Source organism: Gambusia affinis, linkage group LG11 (genome assembly GCF_019740435.1).
Source record: "Gambusia affinis linkage group LG11, SWU_Gaff_1.0, whole genome shotgun sequence".
Taxonomy (NCBI): Eukaryota; Metazoa; Chordata; class Actinopteri; order Cyprinodontiformes; family Poeciliidae; genus Gambusia; species Gambusia affinis.
This window is the reverse complement of record NC_057878.1, coordinates 1,762,208-1,789,969: the sequence shown is the minus strand read 5'-3', so window position 1 is coordinate 1,789,969 and position 27,762 is coordinate 1,762,208. Positions and strand designations below refer to the sequence as shown.

General features: G+C 42.0%; 1 protein-coding gene across 2 annotated transcripts in view; it reads right to left on the bottom strand.

The window, feature by feature from the left end:
- The window catches only part of raph1a (Ras association (RalGDS/AF-6) and pleckstrin homology domains 1a), a 66,625-nt gene that overhangs the window by 11,441 nt on the left and 27,422 nt on the right, over positions 1–27,762 (bottom strand). Inside the window, exons 3-12 of one of the 2 annotated variants that reach the window (XM_044131035.1) lie at positions 15,619–15,753; positions 15,424–15,532; positions 15,158–15,306; positions 14,829–15,062; positions 14,502–14,654; positions 14,212–14,373; positions 10,021–10,095; positions 2,249–2,326; positions 1,246–1,320; positions 710–794 (exon numbers count right to left, since the gene is read on the bottom strand). In XM_044131035.1, the coding sequence (XP_043986970.1) occupies positions 710–794; positions 1,246–1,320; positions 2,249–2,326; positions 10,021–10,095; positions 14,212–14,373; positions 14,502–14,654; positions 14,829–15,062; positions 15,158–15,306; positions 15,424–15,532; positions 15,619–15,753 (1,255 nt within the window). The remainder of the gene's footprint in view (positions 1–709; positions 795–1,245; positions 1,321–2,248; positions 2,327–10,020; positions 10,096–14,211; positions 14,374–14,501; positions 14,655–14,828; positions 15,063–15,157; positions 15,307–15,423; positions 15,533–15,618; positions 15,754–27,762) is intronic. The other variant, XM_044131036.1, reaches the window with a different exon arrangement.

The window sequence follows — 27,762 nt, the reverse complement described above, 5'->3', positions numbered from 1 at the left end:
TAAAGTCATTTTCTACAGTGCATTAATAATCTGCCAAAAGAAAATCTAACATCATAACGACACATTACTGAGCTAGTGGCTGGATCACACTGCAAAGGTTAACGCTACAACAGAGGAACAACTATAAGCCTTCAATTCTTCAACTCCATATCCAACCGATTCCCTTCACTACCTGAGTGCAGATTTAAGCTCCGCTGATGCAGAACTGTGGCTTGTAGCTCGGCTTTTAGCCTTCATGCTCCTCCACCTCCTGAATGCTGGCGTTCAGCAGGAGGACCAGGATGTAGGTTAGATCACACACATGGCTGCATCAGATCTACACTAACACAATCAGTGCTAAGCTAGCGCTTATAAAATACAGTGTGTGCCACAGACACACATCTCAGCCCTTTAGCACAGCTCATATACTCTGTGTCTGAATGGTGTGAATCACTGCTGGAGCTTTTACCTCACTGCATTTACATCATGATGGAGACTGAAAGCGTCACTTACACAATTTAAAATGATGAACTACTGGGCCTTCATTCTGTGTACACAAAAGCTTTTAATAATAAATATTTGTAAATACTACAAATTCGATGGTACTGGCGTGTCCCAGTTTTCGCCTGTAGCAACTGGATCAAACTCACCCGTGTGAACATTCAGTCAGCAACACGTCTGACTATATCTGTGCTTCACATTGTGAAGCTGTGTGTTGGTGTGCACTCACCCATCTGCAGCTCTGTGATGGTCTCCACCAGGGACCAGTCTGGACTGTAGCCACAGTGAGATTTGTCCAGCAGACTGTCCAGAACCTGAAGCACAGGAGACACAGTCAGGTCCAGCTGTACTGCCACACACCCTGGACTGACCTCAAAACAACTGTGGCTTCCGATTAGGCTTGGGACTGGTATTAATAAAGACACCGAATGACTGTGAGAAAATAAAAAACAAAAACAGAAATAAATAGTCCCATCAGTGGACCTGGGATTAAAATATTTAAGATCAATTTACTTTTTAGATACATGAGTGTAAGACTTTTGCAGAAAAGCTTTTCATAGATGGAGATGAGGATTATGTCAATATGATGTCTGGAAGGATGAACCTTGGACAAAAAGCTCCATGTTCCCACAAAAGAAAAACCTTTTCCCCTCCACTAAAAACAGCTAATCCTGCTCTCAAACTTAATAAATTTAATTTAAAATAAACAAAACAAAACCACCAGTATCTGTGGTGGTTCTATTGGTGCAGGAGCAGGAGGTGTACCTGTCGGACTGTCTGTCTCTCGTCCACCATCATGGTCTTTGAGCTCTCGTCTGACAGATGAACACGGATCACCAGCTGTGAAGAAGACAGGGAGCAGAGGAGGTCAGCCGTCATGTTCCCGCACATCAGAGGAGCAACGCGTCGCCCAATCAGCTCTCAGAGATCTGACTGGGATCCAAGGCTTCATATCACAAAACAAGAAGAGGGAGCAGCTTTCAACATGATCCCAACAAATCTTTGCTTTACTTTGTTTAAGCCAAAATGTGACCCAGAAAGAGAAGCAAGTTGAGCTGAAGGAGGTCCATTTCGCTAATCTGCAGCATTGTCCTTTACTGAATCACATGCATGAGTGGAAGACTGCAGACTCTGCTGCAGCAGGAATCCGACTGGAGGAGGATTCAGTCAACCTCTAGTTAGCTAACACAGCTAAACAGAGGCAGTACTTCCAACGTTGATCCTGATGGAGACACAGTGAGGCTTCAAACATAAGACTGGAAGTGAAACACACTCTGGCTTCATCCCCATCCAGTAGCTGAAAACAGAAACAATGCATCAAATCTCGTTTTAAGTTGTGAGCCTGAAGGAAACCTGGATCATGTCCAACATGATCACTTTCATCTCTGAGAGCTCTGAGCAGAATCAATACAACAGATGATTTATTCCCAAAACACTAACACACACACACACACGCACACACACCCACACACACACATATGCCCACACACGCATGCACACACACCGAAGAGGTTGGAGTCCTTTTGTGTGTGTATAGTAAATCCAGGTTGTTAATCCAGTCTCTTTGGGATTTTACTTGCAGTGTTCATTATGTTGAGTGGCGTGTGTGTGCGGGTGTGTGCGTGTGTGTGCGTTGTTGACTCCAGCTGTTATGACTGGAGCTTTAAAAAGTGCAGTAACACTAACCCGACCCAGAAACCTGCTCCTCCCAACACAGGCACACACCAACACAATATAAATATACACAGTGTGTGTGGAGCTGACTCACCTTCTTCACCTGTGCCTCTTTGATCTTCTCCAAAGCCACCCGGATATTCTCCGCCTTTAACTTGGCAGCCTGCTCCTCCTACAAACACACACACACACAGATCACAGTTGAGAAAATGCAAACAAACTGCTGGAAGACCTGCTCTCCTACCTGGTTCCTCCAACAGGAGCTCATTCTAATAAATTCTCTTGTTTCTACGTCACATCAAATGAAAACCAGGCGAGGTTGTTGATCGAGTTGCTCTTTGACTTTGACAGCCGGGTGAGTGGCAACACTTCGTCCTACAGGGATGTCAGCATGTGCCCAGCCTCCCCAACCCGGTGGAGGGAAATCCTGTAAAGGTTAGTCTCAGAACACACGCGCACCAGCCAGAAAGACCCGACTGTAAGGAAGCATCCCAAACGCCTCACTCCCAGTTCCTCTCCTTCTGCCCCTATTCACAATCACCATCTTCACCGTCTTCTCCGCGTTTGCACAGGATTGAGATTGGATTACAACAGCGGCTTCACCGCGATCCTGCTGAAGGAGGATTATCCGCAGTGACAGCGTGTGGACCTCCGCCGGACAGCAACACCTCCAGATCCTGCTCTGCTTCTATGGCAACCAGCCGATCTGTGATGGAAAACCACCGGAGTTTGCAGACTCCCGTCCCGTCACATCCTCCCTGGCCAAGAGAGACGGAGGAGGAGACGGATGGGAAGGAAGGTTGGCCGGGGAGGGGGGAGGGGCAATGAGCTGTTTATCTGGAGCTGCCATGCCCCTTCCTCTTCCTCCTCCTCTTCCTCCCTGTCTTCAACTCTTCTAGCTGTCCTTCTCTTTGTTTTCTCACTCTCTCTGTCCAAATCAGCTCAGAGGACAAGCATGTGGCCACCTGCCTGATGCCACATAAAACACACACCAACACACATCCTTGTACTTCTATAAAATGTCTGGGTTAAAATGCTTAACCCAAAAGTTTTCCCTAATCCTAACTATTACTAGTGTATTCCTAACCCTAACCTTAACCAAAACTTCATTCACATCACACCTCTAAGCCTGACCAGAAGATCTACAAAAAGTGAGGAGCAGGAAAACATCCTCCATCAACAAATAAATACTCTGAAACTGGTGCTCTATATGTAGCATATACAAGTACACACACACGCAGTATCACACACTGTATCTTTACAAGGACTTTGACTTCCATTCATTTCTAGAGCCTGACATTTAGCCTTGGCCTGAAGCTAACCATTACCAGTACATACCTAACACTAAGCCTAAACTCAATACACACTTTAGTCCTAAACTTAACCCTTAGCCCCCAAACAGCACTTCTTCTTATGGGGTCTGGGCTTTTGGTCCCCACAACTTGGTATGTATCAGGAAAAAGGTCCTCACAATGTGTCAAACACAAGAACACACACACACACATACACACACTTAAGAGGATCCATACTGTGAGTGAGCGAAAGGGCAGAATGAACTCGGATGATGAGGAAGATGAGATTATCGGCCAATCTCATCAACATCTTACTAAAAGAACACAAACACGCCCACACATGCTCCCCTCCCCACACACACATTAATACTGTGTTTACTGCCCAACAGAAGTCAAACTGAACCGTATGGATCCTTTTAATCAGGTGGCAAAAGGTGCACATCAAGCTTCCATAAAAACTATAATATTCCTACAGTCGTGTTCAAGAAGATACTACTGCTAGTCAGTTCTTGTTTCCCATTTAGAATGCAGCAAAAAAACAAAACTAACACAAAAAACAGTTTTTATCCCAACCATAGAAAAACTAACTCTTAACTGTTGCTCAATATTATTCCATATTGCATGTTTTCCTAAGATCGTGCAGCTCTACTTTCAGTGCGGTTGCTGCTGTATGTAGCAACGTTAGAGTCAACATGTTGCTGTGATAGTGAGCTATACTTGTAATCACATCTTTCCTCAACAATGTCACATCAAAACTGTTCAACAGGATATGGAAAACACAGTTCATGGACTTCTGCACATTTATTATTATTATGTCTTAGTTTGTAAATATGTGTATATAAGTATTTATATATTTAAATATTTGTCCTGTTTGAAATAAAATTCGGCTGCTGATGTGGTTTTGCTCTTGGTCATTGCTCTTCTGTTTACACAGCCAGCCATGGCTTCCATCTTCTCCAGCTGCATCTCACACATTCAGCTGACCTACATTGTGAAGCTAAAATTAGATTCTGTCCAATAAACATTCAGCTGCCTTTGAAGTCGGGAGGAATTTGCCCCTCTTCAGCTGTTGTAGGCTGAAACAGAGTCGGCTGATGTGAATCACCAAATGCTGCAGAAGCTGAAGTAGGCCAGCAGTGTGTGTGTGTGTGTGAGAGGACGGTAGTTGCTGCAGAGGCAGTGTAACACTGACACAGAAAGAGTATGTTAAATGTGGAGCTACATACACATACACACACACACACACACACACACAGCAGCACCCTGAAGTCTCTCTAATGAGAGCGGATAATTACACTGTCAGCCTAATCACGGCTGCAGGAATTAGACCGACCCCGAAGCTCATAATCTGCCTGCAATCTCGAGGTCCATTGCAGCCCTGCCCTCCCCTCCCCCTTCTAATCCTGGCACCATAAATTGAAATAAAATGATGGCTTTTTTTTTTTCTGTACTTTGACTTATGACATAAATTGCTCTCAGCTTGTGATGCAGAGGAGTCAGAATTACTGGAAGCAGAAAGCGTAGCGAGACGGCGATCTGCGGCTTGATCCAAAGCAGTAAAAGCTGGATTTAAAGCAAATGGATCTTAGAAGGACGACATCAGAGTAAAAGCATTTGTTTGGGATCCAGAGCCAGCTATGGACTAGGCTCTAACAGGTGCAACACAGTGCAGGTATGATTTAGTCATACAACAGGAGCAACAACCTCTGTTGCTTAGGAACATCCTTTTTGCTTCACTGCAAAAAACACAAAATCTTACCAAGTATTTTTGTCTAGTTTTTGGATCAAATATCTTTGTTAATTGAAATAAGACAAACATAACCTATAAGTAACTTTCCAGATGGTTATGGGAGCATGCATTACATCAATAATTACTTAATATTGATGAAAAGGACTAGTTCCACTGGCAGATTAATTCACTTATAACATGGGGAAAATGTCTTGTTATAAGTGAAATAATCTGCCGGTGGAACTGGTCCTTTTCATCAATATTAAGTAATTATTGGCTTAAAACAAGTTCCTATGTCTGACTGAGTTTAGTTTTGTCTTATTTCAACTGAACTAAGATATTTGCACTAGAAACTAGACAAAAATCCTTGGTAAGATTTTGTGATCAGGTTAAGTGAGGCACTTTTTCTTTATCAAAAAGGAAAAACCTTTGAACTTGATGGAATACTACCTGCCAGATGCTCTCAGTGTGTGTGAGTGGGTGTGTGTGTGTGTGTGAATCTGTATGTAATGCTTTTGGGAATCACCGCCGTTTTCTTCAAAGAGGATTATTCTGACACGTTTCACACATTTCTGTGAGGTCCAATCATTCTGCCTCCTTTGTTGATCATCCAATCATGTCGCAAACAATTTTGATCCAATCAGAACAAAGCCTGCTGACTTACTTCCATGCTGAAAGAAACCTTTGCCCCATGGCTGTTAAGAAGCCAACAGCTTCACCTTTAGAGCAGCAGAGTGATCACGGTCGCTTTTGGAGCTGCGCATGGGGATTCACTTAGATTAATCTGAACTTAATCTGGCATCACAAGTGCTCTTAATGCATTAGGAAAATTAAAGTAGAAAGTTGCTTGTTGCTGAGAGTCCGGCATCTGCCAGCAAAAAAAGAACAACAACAAGCATCACAATAAGCAGCAGCTAGTCCCATTATCTCCACTGATCTGCATTATCTTCAACTTTACCTGCTAAGCTTCACTACTGCCACTGGCTCAAATCCAGGAACTGATGAGGTTACTGCAGCGTGTGACCAGAGCACAGAAGTAACAAAAAACTGAGCACAGAGGTCAAACATGTCATCCCTAATTACTGATGAAGTCACTGGATTAATGCAGCTGGTGAGAGAAACCGTCAACTAAGGAAAAATGACTCCCACAGTGGTGGGATGTGGAAGAGATGAAAAGTATTTGTTTTAGCTGCTTTGTTGAGGTGGAGGTGGCAGGAGTTCATCCTGTAATCAAAGGGTTGTCAGTTCAAATCCTGACAAATTGTTGTGTCTTTGAGCAAGACACTTCACCTGCTGGTGGTGGTCAGAGGAAACGGACTTCCAGACCATTCCAAAAATGTCTTTTTTTGGTTTTTGTAAAATGAAAAAATTTATTTATACAGAGGTAAGTACACTAGTGAACCATTAGTGAAAGCCCACATGACACTATATTAGACAGGGTTCTGATTAATTCCCAATATTTGAGTTAAATGGAGGCTCACCAACTAATGTATTTTAACTCAGCAGCTGAAACACACTGATCCTGGTGTGATGTCATCAGTCATGATACCACACAGAGAATCATGGACTTCGACCAATCCAGTTTAACCTTGGAAAAATTTTCCAGATGCCTGACAGTGGCACATGTATCTGTCCAAACAAACCGTCTTAATTCATGTATATAAAATCTGAGGTTCCTTTTACAACTACTTCACATACTTCTATGTCATTTTCCAAACATCCATATGCTGCATGACGTGGTGAAACAGACTTGTTAGATTTTTGTTCCCAGGAACATTTGCTGAGATCATTCCACAGAAGCAGCTTAAATGGTAACAGGATTGCACTTATTGTCCACCAAACCTCTGAAGCAGCAAGTACACACACACACACACACTCTCACACACTTCTATCCAAATGAAGACTTTTCACTTCGTAAAATCCTAGCCTTAGCCAAAACTTATTGAACTCCAAACTTCTAAACCTAAGCAACAGAGCGGAGTAGAACTGAACAAAAGTGAGGACCAGAAAGATGATCAACACAAATGACCTTTGTTTGTGGTTCTCTATCTGTGCTATATACAAGTATACACCCCGACACACACACACCATACAGTGTGTATATAAGTCCATTCTAAGACTTAGAATTTGATTGCATTATTTTGAAGTGATGTTTACCACTAAACTGCACACAGTAACTGCATTTAATCAAACTTTCAAATTTACTGATGTTCATTGATGTACTTGTGGAACAGTGGAGAAAAGAAAATTACAACACCAACAGTTCTGATCATACTATCAGTTTTCTTTATTATTTACTATCAATAACTGAAGCTTATAACAATGATAAAACAAAATTCTTATCACAATTTTTTATCATTTTTATGATAAATGATAAACAGCACGATAAATGTACAATCCTAACTTCCATTCATTTCTACAGCCAAGCTCAGACTCTACACCTAAACTTAATTCACATCTTAACTCTGAGCCTGACCCTTAACCACTAACCATTGACCCCTAATCCCTAACTCTTGACCTCTAATCCCTAACTCTTGACCCCCAAGCCAAAAGCAGCACTTCTACTTGTGGAGCAGTGGATCTCCGCAACACTTAGTTGGTGTTAGGAAAATCCTCCCTACAATGTATCAAATACAAGACCACACACACAGATTTAAAGGCTTTAAACTTACCTGCTATTGGGTCATATTTCAGTTTCCAACAATCATCATTACAAATTTATTACAAACCTTACAGAGAAGTGTGATCACAAAGGGAGTGTCCATCACTGGACCCTTCTGTCTGCCTCTACTTAACTTGTTAGTTTTAAAATTTTGAATACACTTAAAAAAGATATGACAGTTTCGTTTTAATGTCCAATATTAATAACACAAAACTTCTCCTGTTTTCGGTCAGGTAGGATTATTAAAATGATTTAGATCATCTAAATGCCAGAATCACTATAGAATATTTTAGAGAATGTTTTTACCACTTTCTTCTAAGTCTAAACTTTACAAACATGAGGCACTGATAAAATCACATGTTAACATTTAACTTTGCAGAATAAATTACCAAATAAAAGTCCAAGACAGTAAACAGTTTTAGTCTGAAGAAGGTCTTGATTAAACAGACTTTTCAGCTGACACCTCTCTACTATTTTAAAGGTCGGCTGATGATGTCATGGCTTTGTAATCTTTTAATAGGTTAATACACAAACTGTGACTGAATTGCTATAAGAGTTCAAGAAAAAAATGAATTATGTGTGCCTGAGATGAATGAGTTTGCCCCAAGTCAACCCCAAACAAAAGTAAAAAAAACCCTAAAAGGTCTGTACCAACACCGGCTGAAAGGCCACTCAGAGAGGAAGAAGCCATCACTTAAAAGGCCACAAAAAGAGAGATAATTTAGGAATGTCATGTGATCTGATGAAATAATGAAGAAAAAGCCTGAGAACACCATCCTATCTATAAAGCATGAGAGTGGGAGCATCATGTTGTGGGAGACACTTGTGGTCTTCACAAAGCAGATGTTACCAAGGGGAAAAGGCATCAAGTTTAGATACATCTGAAGCCATTAAACAGGAAGTAGAAATTTGGCCACCAACATCAAAGTGAACGTTCTGGAGTGGCCATCACAAAGTCCTGATCCGAGTCCCACAAAGAAGGTGTGGTCAGAGGTGAAAAGGGCCAAGTGGGACCAGTCTGACCCGGTTTCACCCAGTCTGTCAGGAGAAGTGGGCCACAACTCAGGAAACTGTTATGAGATCCTCATGGAAGAAAATCCAGAATGGTCCATCATGCAGTTCAAAGGCACTTATAGCATGGGGAAAAAAAAGTAACGAGAAAATAAATTTTTCTGGGATGTAGCAAATCAAAATCATTTAGGTAATCATTACTAGTGGTGGGTGATAGATACTTTAAGTTTTATCACTATGTTTTGTGGTACTATTTTGACAGCAATAAAAGTGGCGATAAGAACTATTTATTATATTTTAACAAAACTTGGCTGACACACTAATTATTGCCCCACTAGCACAAATAGTGCTGTTGGAAAACATCCCCATGTGTAACATGATTGAGTTCTATGATTAAACTGCAGACAGTAACTGCATTTAATCAGATTTTGTCATTAAACAAACAATGGAGAAAATAGTAAAACTACAAACAGTTTTTTTTAAATATCATTAATTTGAATTTATTGTGACAAAGATAAATCTGAATTCTTATCATAATGAGAAACGTATAATAATAAATGATAAACAATGCGATTAATGCTCACCTTTAATCATTACAGACCTCAAACGGGAGAAGTTTGGTCAAACTGAATGTCACACAATGACAACAAAACGTTTCTGCTGTTAACTGTGGATAAAACCAACATGCTGATTATGATTGCTAGCTAGCTGTTGATTAATCTGTACAACTCCTGTGTGATCACATCTCTCACACACTCTGCAGCTCTGTGAGCCGTCGAAGCATTAAAACACTCTAAACATGCACTTCCTGTTAACTCAGGCCATCCCGCTCCCATCAAACCCTCATGCTTCATAGAGACGAGCTAAATGGCCTATTTCAATCAAAGCAATCCATCAGCACAGCACACACACCCTGTGCTTAAAGCAGATCTACACACATTTGCATTATGTGGGTTTAACTGAAGTATCACATAGAGACACACACAATGTGGAGGTCTATGACAGATGGACAGGTCCGAGGACAGACACACAGCACACTGGACTGGACTGGGGGGAGAAGGAGGGTTGACATGCTCTTAACGCATCATGCAGGAATCAAATAGGAGGAAAAGTTGGGAGGCTGGCATGCAAGAGGAGAGGAGCATGGTTCAGAAGTGAATGAAGAGAGTCACCTTGGTCAGCAGGTGGGGGGGCTTTCCTGCAATGTTTCTCAGAATCAGAGAGGTTTCCCTGTCCAGATAGGAGTGCTTTAAAGAGACACAGAGAGTTGCTGTGAATGGACGGGGCCACCTGATTGGCTGGGTGAGGCGCTTTGGAGCAGAAAGCTGTGTGGTGAAGCAGAGGTCAGTGGAACCGATGGAGTGCTTAGAGAACTGAAACCAGTGAGGAAGAGAATACAGGGCTGGTTCGCCTGTAGGATGGAACAGAAACGTTAGGTCGGACAGAATCAGAGAACCCCCGGGCAGAACCGCTTCCTGTCTCTCAGGGACGCTGCTATGGAACGTTCCGTTTATTAGTCAGAAAAATAAGGAGCTAATGGAACACCAACCATCTGACACCCTTAGCGGTGAGCCTGAGGCAATGGGAGCAGTTACTCAGGGCAGCATTAGCAAGGGAGGGTGCAAAAGAACCAGGTTGACATATAAGTTATCTGTCAGTTGGACCTTAAATTAGTTTCCCATTGCTTTAAAGATGTAGTATGTAACTGTATCAATATTTTCTAACACATTTTTAACAATTATCATTATGCAATGACAGTAAAAGACAAGCAATCTATGAAAAAAATTGAGCTCCTCTGCCTTCTCCCAGTGCTCCCAGAACTACCAGCACAAATACACCATTCAGTCAGAAACAGCCAATCAGAGCCAAGAGGAGGGTCTTAGTGCTGTTCACCACAACAGAGTCTGCCACAACTAAGGCTAGTTGACATGGCCAATGAGGATGGAGGATAAACTGTTTTCCTGTAGCAGTAAGTTGTTTCTCTGCTACTAACATATCGACCAGCGTACATGAGATTGACTGACAGCACGAAGCCCCGCCTCCTGGGCTCTAAGCGCCTGAAGCTGGGGCATAGAGCCCAGGAGGAGGGGCTTAGTGCTGTCATATTCTGACAGCTAGAAAAAAAGGATCTAGAGAATCTAGACTTTATCACAGACTAGCTGTCTCATACCATACTGTCACGGCATAGTGAGAGTTAAAAAAAAAAAAGGTAAAAGATATATTGTTTTAGAAAAATTACATACTGCAACTTTAAATAGCAGTTTTGGAGGTATTAACATGGTAAACATGGCAATCCTTCTGAAAAGTTTAGGCTTGTTTTCTCAATGAATGCCAACATTCAAATAGTCATACCTTGAATTTTTTCCTCTCCGTGTTGTTGATTTCAGTAGAAAGTTTTAAATCCACACTTTCAGAATCTGTAACTCGAAATGCCCTGAGGGAGACTTCTTCCTGGTTTCCTCATGACTGGACACACAGCGTATAGTTATTTATTTATGCTATGATGGTGAGAATAGCAAAAGAGAGCCAGTGGTGAAACAGCTTTTTAAAAATGTTCCAAGTTAATGTCCACTTCTATAAGCTGACTACATTTGTCTTTTAACCATCTGAGATTTATGTTTAGTTTTCAGACACTCGCTCTAATCTTTTTTTTTTTTTTTTTTAAGCTTCTGCTTTGGCTGAAATCACTAGAAACCGTTTAGCAGAAGGTATTAGATTTCTTTTGATACACACAGATTAAAAATCATATTCAGGTCAAACACAGATCCTCATACTGATGCCACAGTCGGATTTTCCCTCCAGGAAAAATGTGACTGCCCCAATTTACTGATCTCTAAACTATGAGCTTTTTTTTTTTTAGGAAGAAAACCGCCCTTTTATCAAGTATTACATAACATTTTTTTTCTAAAAATTAATAAAATGGGATCTTTCTTTTAAAAAAGAAAATAAACAGTATAATCACTGTCTGTTGTGAACAACAGTCAATGCAGTTGAAATATTTTTGTTGGTTTGACTTTTATTTTGAAAACAGAGCAAATGAAGTGAGGAGTTTAGAAGGAGGAATGATAGGATGAAAAGTTTGACTGAACGGTGAATGTTAGCTGATGGTTCAAATCTCGGCTACATGGAATTAGCATGTCCTCCCTGTGTTAAGGTGAGTGTGTTTATGCTTGCTGTATGTCCTATCAGAGGAAAGGGGCCTGAATGCAAATACTACACTTCTCAGATATTCTTTGTAAAAAGAAATTAAAGAAATAAAACTATGAATCCTTCACTCTGGACTTATGCAATGCTTTGCATGGTGTAAAACATATAAAATCCCAATAAAATAGTGAAAACCTTTCAGGAAGTGACGGCAGAGAGCCTCGCCTGATTAGAGGCCTCATCTCCTGACTGGAGACCGATTTCTCCGGGGATATTCCCAGAAGCCTTTCTGGGATCCAGCGCGTCCCAAACTCCGGTTATTTTCTGCTGGCCTAAATTGAAAATCAGAGCGAGAGCACCGAGGATGGAGCAGTTCCTAATGAGCTGGGATTGTCGCTCCGGCAGGACAACATTCCCGTACATGATCCTCTTTCTTTGCTTCGTCCACATCCCCTTCACTCCCTCCATTTATTCCTGTGTTTCCTTCCTGTGTTCATTTTCTCATCTCTTGGATTCACTGTTCCAGCTGAGCCATCTGCCCCCCTGTTCTCCGGTTGTGCAGCTGAAGCCGCGGTCCGGTTGAACTCCATGACCGGAGGCTCTAAGCTGCTTTCCGGCTCGCTGAACCCAGATGATGCTCAGTAGCAGAGAGCCTCCTAAACCAAACAGCAATTGAATGTTTCCCTTTGAATTAATGAAGACTGCTTAATGAATTTAGAAAAACGCTCATGTAAGCTGGTTTAGCTTTGTGTTGACTAAATATCTGCTTTTTAAGCTGGTTAGAATTAGACCGACTTTCTTTTTCATTTAAGGAAATGTTTCATTCTCTGTTTCCAGCCTCACATGTGGCAGGGAAACCAAAAGCTAAGAAGATGAAGAAAAAAACTTTATTTAGTTCCAGTTATTCCAGAAGACTAGTCTACCAGCTGACTGGTTCACTTTAGTTCTGAAGGTTTTGTTTAGATTTGCTGCTAAGGAGAAATAGACACAAGTCCAACATTTTTCCACAAACAAAAAACCTGAAAGGTGTGGATTTGACTGAAAGAAGAAAAACTGAATGGGAATTATCAAGTCCTGGCATTGAATCTTTGTTAAATTTAGGCTGTGACTTTGACTAGGCCATTGTAGCACATGTATATGGTTTGATTTGAAGCAGATTATGATCTCACACCTCAGGCCTTTTGTGTTGAAATGTGTTACTGGTTTACCTGCTGCTGCTGTTTCCTTTTAATTTAGTTTGACTTCAGCAGCTCTTCTTCTACTAAAGCTTTTATGATTGAATTGATGTCAGTGCAGAGCTGAGAGAAAATCAAGAGTAAATATTAAATGTATATAAGACTGACCTGACACTGTCATAAACATGACATAACCGTTATGAACATGAAGGAGTTTTCATGAATGTTTATGTCTGTTGTCATGAAGTGTCATTTGGCAAATAACACTTTTAATGCAAAGTTGCATTAAAAGTCCATTAATAGTATCAGTCCAAATAAAGTGTTGCCAACTAGATAAATCTAGCATAAAGTGTCGTCCTGTGTGTGTGTGTGTGTGTGTGTGTGGGCGTGTAGGCGTGTGTGTGTGTGTGTGTGTGTGTGTGTGTGTCAGAGCGCTCCAGCTGTTCACAGCTGTGTAATCCTTCCACTGTGGTGCTGCCAGCTCCTCATGGAGGAACTGAGAATCAGGAAAATGAATTCAGACCTTCAGGACCAAATCCATCCTCCATCTTTTACTTTTATTTTGGCATTCAACATTTTAATCTTTTAATCAGTTTGACCCAGAATTAGAACTGCAAAGCTTTTGTAATATTTATGAGACAATAAAGGTTTTCATTTTCATATTGACTTTTGTTCATAGCGTCCCCCTCAGTGAGCTGGACTCATTATCAGAGACAAGGTTTAGTGAATGTGACAGCGATGCTGTCATTGTTTGGGCAGCAGGTGTCCATGCCTCCACCCTGTGAGTCATCCAGGCTAATGTGGCTAGCTAATCGTTTTTATGAATGCTATTATTGCAGTGGATCCTAATCTGCTCCTAATCAGCTTGAAGTAAGAGAGCAGGCAGTGAGTCCTGCTGGTTGAAGTGAGTGACGGTGTGTGGAAAGAATCCGGACTGAACCGGAGCGGTGGCTCCCTCTGATGAGCTGCAGCTACATCAGGATCAGGAGATCTCACGTCCAGGTTTGGACCAAACAGCTCCTGCCAGTTTGTGTCGGTCCGTACCTCTGTGTTGGGATGCGGCGGACCCGATCCCTCTGAAGGCTGCGGGCCGTCGGACTCGGAGTGGAGGACGCTGTCCAGCGAATCCATGGAGGACGCAGAGTTGACAGAGATGCCGGACGCCGAGGTGACGGAGGAGCGGGACGAGTGGACAAACGACCGCACCTGAGGAGGACGAAACCAGGGAGCACAGGGGGGGGGGAAGCACTGCTGTTGGATCTGCTGCTAGTTTGTCTTCCTGTTATTGATCAGCTGATTGACCCAGGGCTGAGCTGGCCGGAGGGGTTACGTACCTCGTGCTCGCTGACCGTTCCCACTGACCCGGTGCGTCGGTGCTGGCGCTGAGAAGACCCTGGCCGTCGCACCGAGGCTGACGAGTAGGAGGAGGCGGAGCTAAGAGAGTGGGAGGAGGTCTGCCGTGCAGCTTCATCCATGCTGAGAGATGCCTGGAGAGAGACAGAGAGGAAAATATGATGTCTGGACAAATATGAAACAAGATTCAGTTTATAAATAGAAAACAGCTTTATGTTTTATGGACATTGTGAGTGGCAGCTGGCAGCTTTGGGAATCATTTCCTGAAAAGTTGTCAGGTCAGAGTTACTATGACGACAGGTCTAAACCTTCTCCAGCTGAGCCGTGATGTCGTCCAGGCTGAAGTTGGAGGCCAGCGGCGGTCGGCCCTGCTGCCCGCTCGGCGATCTGATGGTGCCGGCTGGAGACGCCCTGGTGCTGCTGCTGCTGCTGCTCGCCCCGCTGCTGCCCCCCCCACCCGACACGCTGTTCCCAACGCCGCCACCGCTGCCCCCTACTGACTGCTGTCTGCTGCTGCGCCCAGCAGGAGGCTTCTGTCGCACCTGCACGCAACACCAGAGCGTAGAGAAGAAGCAAGCTGGCAGGATGATCGATGGATCAATGAGTCTATAAATCAATAGATCAATGCGATGGCCACCTTGGTGTCTGTGAGTCCCAGCCGGGCCATGCTGCTGCTGCTGCTGCTGCTGCTGGACTTGGTGTTGATGGTGCTGAGCTCCTGCTCAATGGAGGACAGGTCAGCCATGAGGGCGTTCAGGTCAACGTTCTCCCCCTGATTCAGGGCCTCTGCACACAAACAGCATGATGTGGGTGGAGGGTTTCAGGGGGAGTGGGGCAGCAGTGGTCAAGGAGGTAGATTGTAGGGGTCAGGGGGCAGCAAGAAGGAATGGAGCACCAACTCACCGTTAATGTTGTAGATGGAGAATCTGTAGGAGAAGTTTGCCATGTTGGTCTCCTGTCTGAGGGGGGCTTTCTGCTGCGGAGGGCATTCTGGACGGCCATCATCCAAGCTCTAAACACACACACACAGAGGAGTGTATGTCTACATGTCGTACACATGTAGACATACACCATCACCATAGCAATCCAGCTCCGTACTTGTGTGAGCTTGTCCAGCTCTCCCAGCCAGGCTCCAAACATTTTATCCAGGTCCTGGTCGTCCTTATCGCTGTCCTCCTCTTCCTCATCCTCCTCCCCCCTCACCTCCACCTCATCGTCTGAAAGCTGATCCATCTGAGGGAGAGGAGAAGAGTAAAAAAAGACTTTTAGAAACTATCTTTCATCTCCATCTAGTGGTCAGTAACGGGTACTGCAAATACGTCAAACAGGGACTTTGAATTTTGGGGCAAAAGATGTTTTGTTACTTATGCCTGAGGCGTCCTGAAGCAGCGTTTATATTTGACTGAGAAATCCCAGCTGGATCTAATGTTTTATTTTTCCTTTGGAAAGAATTCCAGTTGAGCAGAGCAGCTAAATTTACATTCAGTCAACTTTTGACAAAATCTGAAAGCACTGATCAAACTAGTGGCAAAACATTATTCTGAGAAATATCACTGCATTATAAAAAGACAATCAAAAAATATAATAACTGCTAAAGTTTTGAATCATTAAATTCTTTTCATTTAGACTTTGAAAGAAAAAAAAAATTGCCTCTCTAATTCCAACTTAATTTAAATGTAACACCATGGCTTCCTATGAAGTATTAGGATTGGGGTTAGTGAAACAATGTGAAATGGTTTCAAGGTTATTGTAAAACCATAATCTCATGTGATGGAAGCCTACTCTTCTTGATTACAAAAGCAATTCCAAGGTCACCGAGCAGGAATGAAAAACCAGCAGGCCATCTGTTGTCCCATCAACTGACAACACGACCTGTTACAGGAGACTGCTGCAGTCCTTAGTGCGAGTCAACAGAGTCACTGTTCATCTGTAGTTTCTTCTTGAAGGAGGTTATCCAAGACTTGAAATCAGTTTTATTCCACTAAACCATAACAAAATCTGTTGACCAGTGAAACTACATCAGCATTACTGGTTCTATCCAGATGGTAAGCTGTGAAGACATCAGACTGAAGTTAAGCTGTTGTCATAGTTCTTTATTTCACTCCTGACTTTATCTCACAATATGAACAGGAGACAGAGCTTTGAAACTTCTCAACCACTGGGACCAGTTCTTGAGTCTAAAAATAGCCTTCAAAACATGATTCATAACAAAGAATCAGAGAAGCCAGAACAGATTTAAAGGAACAGTGCAGATTAATGTGGACAGTGTGTTTATGCATCCATCCTGTGAAAAACTCAACATGGGGGAGAGACACTGTTCCTTTGACTGATGATAGCAATAACCATCTTCTTCCTTCCTTCCCTCACATACACACACACGCACGCACACAAATATAAACACAGTGCTACTTCATTTTTCATGTAAAAATTTCATACTTCTCTAAACTCAATTTTCCAAATATCTTAATCCTCTAGCTTAATTTGAAAATAAACTAACATACCCTATGAATGAAGAAGGAAGAAAGGAAAAAAAGGAAGGAAGGAACAAAGGAGAGAAGGAAGGAAACAAAATGAAGAAAAGATACAAGTAAAAATGTAAGGAAAGAAACATGGGACACAAGCAGCTGAAGACAGAAACAAGAAAGCAGAGAAAGAAGGAAGGAATAAAGGATAACTTTTAGTTGATTGGGAATGCAAATATTTTTCCATGCTCTGTTTTTCCCATACTTATCCAGAGCTGGATATACTGAAATCAAATTCCAGACTGGAGCCTGTTCAGATCAGAGGCAAAGACACATGTTAAATTCTTCACAACTAACAGCAGATTAGTTCATTCGATTAAAAATAAAAACTATAAAGTAATGTAACAAGATAAAAAGCTGCCTTCACATGTGTCAGTGTTAAAAAGATTTTATATTTTAAAAGAAATAAAAGACATCCTTAGGAAATATGAAAAACGTTTTTAATTTATACCTTCAACTATAAAACAATTTAAACCAGACAGTACAGAAAGGCTCACGGTGCTGTTGAAAACAGTTTCCATTGGTTCCAGCAGAGGGCGCTGTGATGTGACATTGAATACAAACTAGTGTGTCTTTTGCTAGCATAAAAAGCCATTGTTGCTTTACTGGTTACAGACATGGAAAACCATAATTATGAACATCCAGAGGAGACAATCCACAGTGTTACTGAATTAAAACAGAACAAACTGATGTATAACTACTGACAATCTAATTGCTTTTATTTAAGCAGAAAAACAAGTGCTGCCCAAAGTATCTCATATTAATGCATTACCTAATATTAAAAAAAGTGAAAAAAATAACTAATTGATACAGCTAAACATTGTTGCCACAGTTTAAAAGTGAAGTCAGTACTTCCTGGACTCCTGACATTAATTTGAAGCTGGTTTCTGTTAGAGACAATGTATTCTAGAAAAAAAAAAGTTTGAATTTTATCCCAACCTTTGGATTGATGCACAAAAGAATAAAAGAGTAGCAAATTACATTAACCAGTAGCTAAATATGAATAAAAATGATATATTTTAGCCTGTTCAACCCTTTCTTCCAGAAACTAGTCAACGTTAGATTAATTAACTGGGTTAGCTGTCCATTACTAACCAGCAGTAGGAAGAACGCTGACAGTGTTGTCACAATTTCATTACAATATGAAAGAGCGTTAAAGAAAGAAATGACAATTTAGTGGAATATTGACTGCAACTTGTTAAATGGTAAATAACTTTGTACATGTATGTGGCTCCAAGGACACAAAGACAGAGGCGGGTGGAGCAGGAATTGAACCAGCAAACTGCAGAACTCCAACCATCCTCTCCACCATCACCCCTGTTCTTCTGTAGAGAAGTGTGTTTGGATGGAGTCGTAGCTAAGAGTGGAGGGACTGACAGACCTCTTCCATAAGTTTCTAATTAGGATTTTCAGCCATTGTTTAGATTGTTGTTGTTCAGACTGCCATCATAAACTTGGCCATAAAAAAAAAAAAAAATCTTATTTAGGTTGCATTTACCTGCTGTGTGAAGAACGGAGCTAAAAATGTGTTTCATCTACTGTGTTTCTATGGGTTGATGGAACAAACGTTGTCACATACATTAGGCATCTGTTCTTAGAAGAGGTGTTGCTGGTGGGTGATGTGTTTAATATATTTGTAAATTTAAAAAAAATCTTCCCACAGTGAACCGATAATCTAACATAGCCGATCAATTCTATTGGCCTTTTTTCCCTCCAACCCGATTCCTTCCTGCAGGCGACCCCTGAGTCTCACCCAGGACAAAGTGTGTTGTTCCTGAGTAGCTGCTCAGCCATTCTCCCCTGTAGCCTCTCTGGTGATTTACAGCCAGCATACACACACACACACACACTCACTCACGCGCACACCCCTGCACGCACACAAACAAGATTAGAGAGCAGAATGGAACACACCCTTATGCAAACATAAGGAAAAACACAAGATACACACAAACAGTTAGGAGCAGCGCTACAATTAGATCCCTGAGGTTCGTGAGGTCTGTTTTTATGCTGGAGGATAGGTTCACTGTGTGTGTGTGTGTGTGTGTGTGTGTGTGGTTTGGGGATGGCTGAGAGAGAGTGCAGGAGCTTTGCAACATTCGGCCGTTTCCAGCTGCTGCAGTTTGAACGCAAACCAACTAATGAAGTTTTTCTTTCCAGGCCCAGCATGGCAGAGCGTTCCTGCCATGCTGGGCCGCCGTCACCACAAACATCAACCTTGGAAGCCATTTTTTGTGCAGCACTTTGAAAATGTCCTTCGCATTAAGTCGGGACTCTACAACAAGGCGGCTCAACGTGGAGATTCTTTGATGATTTGGTCACTTTTGGAAACATGTTTTCAGAAGACAGAACAAGTCATCTTCTGAAGTCTGGTTTCTAAACGTTGAGTCTGTTTTTCTGCTTCAGAACTTTTAGTCCTGTGATTGTTCGGCCCGATGTCGGCGGATCCATGATCTCTTTTCAACATGATGGAAATAGAGCAGCTCAGCCGTCTGCAGCTTCTCCCCAGCATCAGCCTGTCAGAAGCTGCTCTCAACGCAGCAGAGCTGAGACAGCAGGTCAGAGTGATGGACTCTAAGTGCAGTGTGTGTGTGTGTGTGTGTCCAAAGTAAACAGTAATTACTTTGCTCCTGCAGCCACACTCCTCGTGTCTGTCAGACTGAAACCGTGCAATCATCCTCCTCTCCTGCATTCCTCCTCCCACCTCTGCATCGTTTCTCCAACATAATTACCCTTCTTCACTGTTTTCTCTTCCTCCTTTCCGTATTTCCCGCTCCTCTTCAGTTCCTCCAGCTCTCCAGCATTTTAATCCATGGGAGCGGTGATAAATCCTACTTTCCTCACAGCAGAAGTTTGACTTCCTGCAGCCATAACATAAACACCTTCAGAGTCGCTAGAGCTGCACCGACTACAGTTTTCTGGCCGATAACTGATCTTTAGAAAGGATGAGCTGCCGATTCTGATTTGGGCCAATACCTTTATTAAATGTTGCTAAATTCAGCTGAGTTGGCAACAGTGAGGTGCAGACAGGACCTGGCGGGGTCAGTCAGTAAAACCTCTCTCCCTGCAGACCAGAAGAGGTCAGTGGCTGATTAGTAGATCTTTGCTGAGGCAGATAAGATCAGTGGATGAGATCAGCTTCACATAAGTATTGGCCGATCTTCCAAAATTAAGGAAATCTCATTACTAGTCATAGTCACACTGTGTTTATCTAATGTAAAAAGCATGCATGTCTATTTCACCATTATACCACATTATAAACACAACCTTCTGTAGATTTTATTAGCTTTTTTAATAAACCAAAACTAAGTAGGGCTTAATTGTGAAGAGGAAGGAAAACCCAGGTGTGTCCCAAATCAGTCCTAGAGGCCCAGTGCCCAGCATGTTTCAGTTCTCCTCCTGGCTCAACACACCTGAATCAAATGATGAAGATTAGGCCTCTGCAGATGAAAAGAACTGAAACATGAAGGATACCAACCCTGGTGGACTAACTCTGGACACCCCTGGGTGAACCCTGTCTCCACAGTGAGAGTCCAACTGGAGATGGAACCCTTCTCCTGATTACACCAGACCATAAAACAGCATTCTGAACCGCAGCGACCCACTGCTGTTTCCACTGAGTATCCCTCAGTGGAAACAGAGCATCAGTCGATGAGCAGGAGAACTGATCACATAATCAGCAGAGATCATAAATCAGCATGTCCTCCAGGATCACACATTTCCAGGATCACACATTTCCAGAAACAGGGACATGTAGTGAAACCACATTCTGCTGAGTCCAAAAGCACGACAAATGAAGGAGAGGGAACTGAATCCACCTTCACACACTCATCCTGTCCCTAGTGCTAGCTCGTCTAATGAATGTTATTCTGTCCCAGCTTTTTCACATCCACCACTGTGGAAGTGTCCCTAATTTTCTGCTGAGTTGTGGATCTTTTTGCTCCTCTTCAGTTCTCCAGAGGAATGTGCTGCTGCTGCTGCTGCATGGTGTGTGAGATGCAGCCGTCATTCAGAAAGGGGCAGGCGAAGGGAAGAGAGGAGCAAAGGAGTGAGAGTGGAACGTACTTCAGTCTGTGCTCCTCTCAGAGGAGGAGAAATGAAGACGTGCAGGGAAAAACCCAGACAAGCATAAGACAGACGGGACAGACGGGAACATCAGGAACAGACATGTGGATGAGAAAGAACAGAACACACACACACTGTTAGACGTCCACACACAGCTCTGAAAGGAACGCTGGAACCATGTCACCTCCCACTGGACTCCAACATCTGCTGCTCGTGTGCCTTCGAGAAACTTCCTCATGAGTACTGGGCAGCTCCCAGTAACCCACATAGCCTCAACTGGTCTGTGGCCACAGCGTAGCAACAACAGAGAAGGCTTTAAAGTCCCCTCGAGCGGCACTGAATGTGGCCCATTCCCACGGCTCTATATCAGGACACACACACACACATGCACACACACACACGCACACACACACGCACCCCGGTTGAGTATTTTTAAGCCCAAATGTTGGCTTCTTTGTAAAGTAAAGCTATAAATTAAAACCAAGGAAGAAATGAGCGTGGAGTGATTTAGGTTGAAAGTTGAGATGTTTCCCTTTGATTCTCACACACACCCTGCAGGGTGGCCATTTTCTGACAACATGACAGGCTTTTTGGTCCGTGCCTTTCAATCCTGTCTCAGTTACGCTGGAGATGGAAGTGGTGCTCTGTTTTATCTGCAGACACGCAGATTCGAATAGTGACAATATGATATGAATAGTTTGACTTCCTGTTAGTTCTGATTTTAGACTTAGATGGAAGTTATCAAATAATCCCATAAAAAGGCCAGAAATGATGTCATACCCAGTGTGAGCATGCAATACAAGAAAAGTATTGTGATCAGTGAGCAGGCTAGCTGCTGTTAGCAACACGGGCTAATGTAAGGTAACTATAGCAGCTTGTATAGAGCCTTCTATAGTCATTCATAACTTGAAACTTTTCCCATTGTGCCACATTATAACCAGAATGTATTTTATTGGGATTTTACATCAGACTAAACCTGACAGGCAGTTTAGGGACACCACTACTCCAGTAAATCTAAATAAATCTTGTTGGGGAACATTAACCAGCATACAGCATCACAAAGACCAAAGAGCGCAGAAAACATTTAAAGCAGAGTTATATTCCAAAATTATATCACAGCTTTGAACAGAATCTTCAATCCATCATCTGAAAACATCATTATCCCTCAACATAATGTAGCTTTATATATAGGGTTAAAAAAAAAACCTCGTCAGCATCTGGACATTTGTGCGGTTTTAATTCTGCTCCATAGTTCGTACCTTTGGCAAAATGCTACTTGACATGCAGTCAGTTCAGACTGTAGATGTTAGTTCTGCAGTAATGCTAAGACGGCTTCCACTGTGTGCATTGAAGCCGAGGAAAGTATATTTGGTGTTTGGACAATTAAAGTAGGCAGGTATAAGTGTTTTCCTATGCTAGTGGAACCCTGGCACCCTGGCCCGTTCGGCACTTTATGACCCTCCATGTTGTTGCTGACACTACAAAAACAGTCTAGTAACCAGTCTACATGGTGTTCAATGATTTCCCCTGCTGAACCAGACTCTGTAAACACTCCACACATGGTGCCTGTGCTGTGTTGTGGTGTTACGACAGGTTTATAATTAGCAAAAGGATTCATACTGTGACACCCAGACACTGCTGTGCTCTGTGGTGTGTATGCGTGTGTGTGTGTGTGTGGCCTGCCAGGTCCCACAGTGAATCTGTAGTAAAAACCGTTTCATCCACACTGTTCTCCTCTGCTCTGCTGGAAGCAGGTTTTGTAGTCTTTTTTTCATTTTCCCCAGCAGAGAAACGAGAATGTTGGAGATGACAGAGCATGGCTTCAATCAGAGTGGAGATGATTTCCTGACACACAGTTTCAAACCTGCCCTACTGTTGTAACAATGCAGCAGTGAAGACTGTCTAAGTCACAAAAAACTATTTGGATTATATAATATGATATCTCAATATCTGAGAAATTATGACTGCTGTGCTTTTTTTTTTTTTTTAAAGGTGAGGCTTTCTTTCAGACAGGCTGAATATTCTTCTCCTCATCTAAAATAAAACTGGATAATAAAAGAAAACCCATACTGGAGATTTTTCTGTCTGAAAATGCTCAGTCATATATATTTAGCAATATATTATTATTTGTATATTTATTCTAGATTTCTTTTCAGTAACACTTGAATATGTGTATATGAACTAAAGGCACACAAACTGTTTTTCTGTTGCTTTTTTTGTGTATGTCGGTAGCCAGGCAAGCAATGACATTTTATTGCCAAATTGACTGTTGTGTCTTTATGCAAGGACAATAAAGTAAGTTTACTCATGTTCATATAATCTAAATAATATTACAAAAGTGTCTTATATAAACCCAACATCATGTCTTCTCGTCTTATGTGCTGAGTGTAACTAAACACTTGGAGATTTTATGTTAAAACCCTTGAAACCGAAGCTGTGTTACACAAATGTTTGCATTTCACTCCAAACTGTGAATCCAAATGTGCTTTAATGAGTAATAACTCAACTGTTGTGATATCAGAAGTAAGTTCAGCAGCAGCAGATCCAGTGGTGTTCATCCTGTAGGCCAGGCTCACATATCACTGCAGAATGTGCAGGTCCTCTCACACAGGAAGAGGGGCGGGGGGCACAGGAAGCTGAGGACGAGTGAGGAGCTGCCTGCTGATCCAGCAACCATTATATCACTTCCCCTGAGACCTGCATCTGGGATTACATCATTTCCTGTTGGTTTCCCCGCTCCGTATCGACATCTGCCTCCATCTCTCAATACAAGGAAGGGAGAAAACACACCGTCTGGGATGATTTTATGTTCCACTATGCTGGAGCTCAGCTGACACAAACGAAGACCCACACACAATATCTAACAAAAATGACACACTGCTGTGTGTTTGTGTGTATTTGCCCCTCAGCCCAAAAAAACCCAGCAGATCCCTGAGGTACTCAGTTGCTGCCATGTAATGTGACACTGACACACACACACACACACACACACACCCATTTACAGACAGAACAAATGAGTTCTATTTTTACTCGTACAGAAACAAACAGGAGGCAGCAGGAAGTTGATACAGCTGAATGGATTTAGAGAGGTGGGGACGGCGCCTCCACATTCCCACAAACCCCCTCAGCCGCCCCCACGACAGTTTGGTTCTGTTGGGCTGAAGAACCGGGCCCAGCAGGTCAGCAGTGCTGCTGGTGACCAGGCAGAGCTACATGATGGAGGGAAGCAGGAAACATTAAAGCTGCTCTCACATCCTTTATTGAATATGACAGACACTTAGAATCTATGTTACTATGGTAACGTAGGTAGTTAGTTACCAGCAACATGCTGAAAGATGATGCATGTCTCAGGTCCTGCATCAGTCCTTTACTGGATCGGATTCTCACCCAGCAGGGCAGCAGCTAGTGGCTATGTGAGCAATATTAGTATATTAATATGTTAGTTAAACATTCATTAGGAACATTAGTGCCTATGAAAAGTTTTCACCCCCCTGGATGTTTTACCCTTTACTCCTACAAATCAATCACGATTAACAAAATTGGGATTCTTTGACAAGAAAAATATACAAAAAACCAATTCATTAAATACAAATATATAACTTAGACGTAATTTCATGACAACAAATGCCTAACAATATTAATCAGAATTGATTTGTAAAAGCAATAAAAAATGTTAAACATTTAAAATGTGTACACAACACTGTTCAACTGACAGGTTATACAATGTCAAACATTATTTCTAATAATTTTTTTCTCCATTAATTTTCTGCATATCCTGTACAATTCAACTAAAACATGACCAGGGGAAAACTGTAAGAAATACAAACAGCTGGGTCCATGAGTATGCACACCCCAATACACTAATAATAATAATAATAATAATAATAATAATAATAATAATAATAATAATAATAATAATAATAATAATAATAATAATAATAATGTTAGTATATTCTGTGATTTAAAAAAAATACAGACACTAAAATATGAGGAATGGTTCTCAGTATTATTTTGGTTTAAAATGAGTTTTATTTGGACTTTTCTGTGCTAAATCTGTCACTTTGTAATGAGCCAATCAGATATTTCTGTCTGATCACCAGACAGGGGAGCTGGCCTGAATCCCATCAGTGTTTATTGTGACTGAAATTTTCTTTCAGTCGATCGGTTTTGCTTTGCAGTCGGTGTGGGTTACTTCACCCATCCAGAGACTTTTAGCTGGCCTGACGCAGATTCTGGTCGGACATGGAGGCTTCTCTGGCCGCTTTTCATTTAATCATAAAATTGTGCAAATTAAAATTACAGAAATAGATTTGCTTAATGGAAATACAGCAATTAAAAAAAACAAACTTGTATTTTTGTAACTAAACTTGGCAATGATTCAGTTAGCTTAAATAAAGTCTAAATCTAAAATTGATTTCGGAGCATTTTAAATCGATTCAGAATTCCCAGGACTACAAATTGCTTTTCTCTAGAGTCTATAGAATTGACTTTTTTTCTGCACCTCTAGTGGATTATTATTTTTCTTTTTTTCAAGAATATCAAAACAATAGCAATGTTTGTTGAAAAACATCTGGACAATAAACTTTCCCAGATTTGTTAGCCAGGTTAGCAACTAGAAAGAACAGTCTCAGCTCCTGGTGTCAGTGAAACTAAGATAGAGAGAGCGGTCAGAAAACCATCAGTCCAGCTGTGTACAAGCTGCCAGACACAACTGGCCCTGACAAAGAACAAACAGAGGCACTCCTTCACCAAAGCCCACACCTCCACTCTGTGTACCTTCAGGGTGTTTGCTTTTCAATAAACGGCTCTTTCGGTTTGAGGCTAAATTCATTACAGAGAAGAATAATTCCAAACGCACAAACATTTCTGGCTGAAATGGTCATGAGGTCCCCTTGTGACCTTTGAACCTGCTCCCAGTGCACACACCAACACAGTGTGTTTCCGCAGCGCTTCATTATTCTCTCAGTGACGGCTTCGGGTGTTACAGCCTGTTGTGGCTGAAGTGAAGTTGGTGTAACATGCCTCTCTCCACCTCAGATATGTAACAGACTGTGACACACACACACACACACGCACACACACACCCACACACACACAGCCCATCTCAGCAATAATGACAGGATTTGCATCACTCTTTGTTTGAAGATGTTTTCTGCAGTTAGTGAAGTTCAATTAGATGCAGGTTTAGGCGTCCCCAGGTTTGTTTTTGTGTAAGAAATTTTCCTTATTGTGAACCGTTTACTATTAAATTAAAGACATCCAAAAGTGTCCTTATTAAAAGATTAATACATTTTTGAATTATGTAACATTTTAAGATATTAATTTGTCAGCAAAACTTCTACACTAATTAAATAGAATGTAAATGTCTACCTGTGTCAGCTGCCTGTGTTGTTCAGCCAATATGATTGAATGTTAAATTGTGGTTGGGGGGGTCGGCCCCTAAATCAGTCTAAAGGTTGGAAATGACTCCCGGGCCACACTTTGGACGCCCCTGATGTAAGACGCTAGTTTCAGTGCGTACTGTAAACCGTTTCCAGACAACTTCTACATTCTAGCAATGAACAGACTCACTGGGCAGTGAACAGAATCCAAGCATTTCTTTAAGTTTGAGTTTCTCTGACCTGTGACTGGCTAGTTAGAAATAGCTCAAATCCATCTTTTTTCCATCACTGAATGAACCATAACTAAGCACCACCATGCCATTGTGACAATACTTTTTAGTGTGGATGTGGCTATAGAGGTGAATAAAACTCTCTGCTGGCAGCCGTTCATACCAGTGAGGTTTTTAACGTAAGGAAGAACATCCAACGCATTTGCTATTGTTACCATTTTCCACATTTCCACTTGACCCTACAGTGTGACAAAAGACTTGCTGATTAAATATACAGGAATCACGCCGTACCAACCTCCGGTTTACAACACTCGCACTCAGAACAGTATTACGTGGCCAGCTCCTGAAATCACAGAAACATTTATTTCTTCACAGAACTCAAATAGAAGTCTAAAGAGCAGACCCCCACGAGAGGAGGGATTATCTGCAAAACCTCATGAATTTGGATTCATATACCTCGGTTAGGATCTGCCTTCTGGATACCACTTCATAGTTTTCCAACCAACCAGCCAGCAGCTGCCTGCTGACCAGCTTAAAGCTGCTTTCCAGCTGAATTAGTGATATTCACAATGTCAACAATGTAAGAGTTATACTTTTGGTAAAGTATGACCTGAGCCACATGTCTGCAGTCAATATAAAAAGCAGCCATCGGTATGTGGAACATATGAAGACCTGGCAGTCTTAAAAATCTGACTGGAGGAACTGGTTCCCAGTCATCCACAGGAAGACCACGGAAATCTGGATGTGATGTTAGGTTTCAAAGATTGGTTCACAGTAAAGCCCAAACTTGAGCCAAAATGTGTTGCACAGAGACAGATCATGGCTGGACAACAAATCAATAACAATACATATCATGATAGACATGTGATCAATACCAAAAAGTAATAAAATATTCAATATTTGATATGTAGAATAGGCGCTAAACTCAGATCCAGAACCAAACAGCATTCTGGGAGATGTAGGCAGAGGAAAGGCTTCAGCTCAGGGGTGCCCAAAGTTGGTCTTCGAGGGCCAGCATCCTGCATGTTTTAGTTCTCTCCCTGGTTG